This window comes from Prionailurus viverrinus, chromosome X (genome assembly GCF_022837055.1).
Source record: "Prionailurus viverrinus isolate Anna chromosome X, UM_Priviv_1.0, whole genome shotgun sequence".
Lineage (NCBI taxonomy): Eukaryota > Metazoa > Chordata > Mammalia > Carnivora > Felidae > Prionailurus > Prionailurus viverrinus.
In genome coordinates, this window is record NC_062579.1 from 20,270,612 (window position 1) to 20,275,308 (window position 4,697).

Below are 4,697 nucleotides of genomic sequence, written 5' to 3' on the forward strand. Positions count from 1 at the left end.
CATAGCAGTATGCTACCAACTCTAACTGTTCAAAACTGGATCAGAATGCATAACCCGAGAATAAGCACACAGAAATAAACGTTAGGAATAGTAAAAAGGAATAGAAATTATTTGCTTTAAATATGAGCATCATTTACAAAATCCAAAGGAAAAGGCTATGAATTATTTAAGTAAATAAATGACTATAAAAAAACTGGTGTATAGATAACTACAGTAAATTCAAGAGCCTTGCCATACAATACAATAATTATTAGGACATGTATATATGTATTATAAATGAGAACCAAAAGTAAAATGAATTTCACTACACTGTTCAATATTAGATAAGATAAAAATACCTGGGTCTCACAAAATTATGCAGATCTGCCTCTTTCCTATAGGAAGTAGATCTTTTCTAACAGAAAGTTCCCAAAAGTCTGTTTGAATAGTGAAGAAAGCCTATCGTCACTATGCATTTTCTCTGACATCTCAGAACCTGTTCTGGCCCCTCCTACCTAGTGCTGCAGTTTCTCAATCTCACACCCTGCCTAGGATACTGATCCGCCATCTGCAAGGGTTTAAGTTGAGAAACTGTCCAGAGTTGGGGGGGGGGAGGGTGGGGGGAGGGGCAGAGTGGAGGGGAGGTGGGGGGGAGGGATGTAGGAGGAGGGGCGGGTGGAGGAGGGGTGGGGTGGTGGTGGAGGAGGGGTGGTGGTGGAGGAGGGGGGAGGGGCGGGATGGGGAAGGCGGAGGAGGAGTGGGGTGGGGTGGGGGAGGAGTGGGGTGGGGTGGGGTGGGGTGGGGGAAGAGTGGGGGGGACGATGGGGTGGTAGAGAGGGGGGTATTTCCCAGGGAGCCTTTAGTCAATGCCCCAGGAGCCAAAATGAGAACCTACTTAGATATGACTTTGAGTACTACTGACACTTTAACAGGGGGGGCACCACAGAGTCACTCTTTATCGCCCGACTTCTGCAGTCCCCCCTTGTGAGGCCCCAGGCAGGAGGAGCCGGATGTGCCCACACTGACTTCCGTTTCTCGGGTCCGTGGGAGGTGCGCCCCTGTTGTGAGAGGGTCGCGGCGGATCTGTGGAGGGGGGAATTCATGTTCATCTCCGGTAAGATAAGAATATTGAGTAAGGTTTGAGGAACCCCCGCCTCCACTCCGTCCCTATAGACATAAGACTCCGCAGTCCTGCCACTGCAGTTAGCCCTAGATGGTTCCAGGCAGGGATTACCCGATGTACTGCTGGGTGAATTCTCCTTCGGAGAACTCAGATAAATAATAGCACCGAACCAGGGTGTTAGTATCAGAGGAGTAAGCGGAGGACGTAGAGTGAACTCAGTGGAACTTCCACACCCCCATAAGAGAGGAGCCCCCTCTGAGCCGTGCCCCTGCTGTCAGCCTTAGGAGACCCCAAGGGGTGAGGATATTTGACTCCAGTGTGTGCCTCAAGCGATCAGAGGACCGAGTCTCAGGCTCTGCCTGGAGTTGATGAACGCCCCTATTTGTGTTCTAGGAGAAACCAGAGCTCTAAAGAGCCCCACCCCTGCTGTGTGCCCTTGGAGGCTCCTAGTGCGGCCGCCATAAGGCTCGGGTGCCCCTTTGCTTCATCTTTTGGTTAGTTTCGGGAAGAGGTGTGCATAAGAGCCTTGGTCTAAGGCTATTAGACTCAGGTTAGCAGATGGAGGCCTAGGGGTGGTTTTGAGTGACGTTCATAACCTTGAAAAAGGACTGAGGGGAATTCCTCCCTCAAGACAAAAGGGGTCCCAAAGAATACTTCCCGTCTGTAAGCCCTGGTGGGTCCTTAGCAGGGCTGTGAGGCTAAGATGCCTCTCACTTTATCCTCAGTGGTCCCAGGGAGACAAGAGCCCTATTATAAGGAGATAACTTGGTTACTTCTAGGTGTCAAAGTGAGAACAGAGGGGGATGCACAGAGTCAGGACCTTCCTCTGTGATCAACTCTGGAAAACCCTGGGGATATCTATCATTTTGGGTCTCCTCCCACTCCTACCCCCCCCCCCCCCCCACTGCATATTCTAGGATATCTGGTGGATGACTGCCTTGGTCTGATTATTATAGCCCTCAAAGTCTGCAGAAGGGAGGGTAACTGGCAGTCAAGGAGAGGAGCCATAATAAGGAACCTGAGCATTGGGCAGACCACTCATCACAGAACAGAGGCTTTTCACAGAGCCCTCCATGTGATATCATCCCTCGAAGGGGTCCCTGGGGAAGATACGTTAGACTGAGTCCTCACCAAACTCCTCAAATGTTTCAAAAATGTATAATTCTTGCTCTGAGGGGATAGGTCTAAGGTCAGCCAAGAGACAGTCCTAGGCCCTGCAAGAAGCCAAGTTGTGGACTCTAAATGCGAAGTGAGAACCCTAATTATCCTAGGGTGAAGAAGGTCCCACATAGCTTTGCCATTTCTGTCGTCTTAGGGCAACCCTGGGCAGATGTGCTCAGATATAGTGCCCCTTCAGTTCCTCCTCCAGGACGTCAGTTGAGGTGAGGGCTTTGGAATGAAGAGGCAGCATCAAATCGGTTAATCAGAGGACCACAGGTCCTATCAGAAGTCAAGGAAATGGTGCTGAATGTGAATGGAAATGTCCCTTACTCCACAACAAGGGAGGCTCCATAGAGCCTGGACCTGCCAAACCCTGTATCAGCTCCCGTAGACTCAGGTAGGGGTGGAAAGCTTCAGCCCAAGGTGAACTCTGGCTACTTCCAGAGTCCTCAGAGGAAAGGCTAATCCAAAAAGAGGAGTCTTGTGGGATCCTAGAGCAGTACCCTCAAGGAACCTGAAGAAATGGCTTTTAATAAAGCCCAAGGTGGTATCTCTCTTCCAAAGGATATCACACTATTTCATCCTCTTTTCTCCAGGTCACTGAATCGTCTATCCTCTTTTCCACATTCGTGCCTGCTGTCCCTGACCAGAATCATGCCTCGGGGCCAGAAGAGTAAGCTTCGTGCCCGTGAAAAACGCCGCCAGGCTCGAGAAGGGCCAGAGTGTCTGGTGCCTGCTCAGACCACTGCCCCAGAGGAAGAAGAGTCTCCCTCTTCCCCATCTCCTCATTTCAAAGATGCTCCCCAGAGCTCCCCTGCCATGGGAACACCCGGGAGTCCTAAAGTTCCTGGAGGAGTCTGCTCCACCAGCACTACTGCTGCAGCTGCTTCAAACACAAAATTTAATGAAGATGCCAGCAATCAAGTGGAGGAAAAGCAAAATACCTCAAAGGCCAGGGATACCACTGAGCAATGTCGCAGAGGCCCTATAGAAGAGAAAGTTGCTCTGTTGGTATATTACCTGCTGTACAAGTATCAAGTGAAAGAGCCAATTACTAAGGCAGATATGCTGAGAAATGTAATCCAGATTTATAAGAATCACTTCCATGAGATCCTAAGGAAAGCCTCTGAGCACTTGGAGCTGGTCTTTGGCCTTGATGTAAAGGAAATGGATCCCAACAGGAACACCTACATCCTTATCAACAAACTGGAACAGAGCTGCGATGCAAGAGTGAATGATAATGGAGCTGTGCCCAAGACAGGCCTGTTGATGACTGTCCTGGGTGTGATCTTCACAAAGGGCAACCGTGCCACTGAGGAGGAAGTCTGGGAAGTGCTGAATATGATAGGGTTATATGATGGAATAAAGAATTTCATCTATGGGGATCCCAAGAAGCTCATCACCAAAGATTGGGTGAAAGAAAAGTACCTGGAGTACCGCCAGGTGCCCAACAGCGATCCTCCACACTATGAGTTCCTGTGGGGCCCCAGAGCCTATGCTGAGACCAGCAAGATGAAAGTCCTTGAGTTTGTGGCCAAGACCCATGATACTGTCCCCACTGCCTTCCCAGACTGGTATGAAGAGGCTTTGAGAGATGAGGAAGAGCGAGCCCGAGCCAGAGTTCTAGCCAAGGCTGGTACCGCTGCCATGGCCAGTGCACGTGCCAAGGCCATAGCCAGCAGCTTTTCCTGCCCCAAGTGAAGGCTGAGGAAGGTTATTTACTATCTGTTTGAAGAGAACAGTTAATGTTCTCATTAGTGAAAAGTCAGGGTGGGGCTGGAGACCAGAGAATATATAACATGTTTGTGTTCTATGTAGGAACCTGGATATTTGTTTAAATGTTGCTCCTTTTAACAGAAAGTTTAAGTAGCTTCAGAGTATGAGTTTATGAATAAGTAATTCATTTATTGATATTCATGAGTTTTAAGAGTAAGAGTTTTATAATTTTATAGAAAAAATTGGGAAAATTTCCATTTTATTTAGTTACTTGGAACATAACATCGTAGCATTTCCATGAAAGAACTCAGCAGTAAAATGCTGGGATCAAGAAATAGAGAGTGTAAAAGATGATGAATTTTTTACATTCCTTTATCACCGTTTGGTCTGTTCTCTCAAGTTAATATAGACACACACACACATACATATATATACACACACACACACACACACACACACACACACACATATATACACACTTAGATGTGCTTAGTTTATTCAATAATGTAGAATTAATTATAGCATAATAAATTAGATGTCTTGCACACTGTCTCGTTTATTTCTCAAACATTCCTTGAGCATCTGCTCTTTGGGAGTCTTCGTGCTAGTACTGGGAGTGTCAGGATAATCAAAACCCACTGTGCCCATAGAATTTGAGAGTGTAGAAGTAGCTGTCAAGTAGGACAGAGGATGGGATACACCCACTGGCCTCAGGGCA

At 47.8% G+C, this 4,697-nt stretch overlaps 1 protein-coding gene across 1 annotated transcript; it reads left to right on the top strand.

Annotated features, from left to right (window-relative positions):
* The first annotated feature begins 1,024 nt into the window (after window positions 1–1,024).
* LOC125157528 (melanoma-associated antigen B10-like) lies at window positions 1,025–3,990 on the top strand. The gene is made up of 2 exons (XM_047844340.1): window positions 1,025–1,093; window positions 2,860–3,990. Exon 2 carries the CDS (start codon window positions 2,918–2,920, stop codon window positions 3,962–3,964), a length of 1,047 nt encoding a protein of 348 aa, XP_047700296.1. The 5' UTR covers window positions 1,025–1,093; window positions 2,860–2,917; the 3' UTR covers window positions 3,965–3,990.
* The last annotated feature ends 707 nt before the right edge of the window (window positions 3,991–4,697 follow it).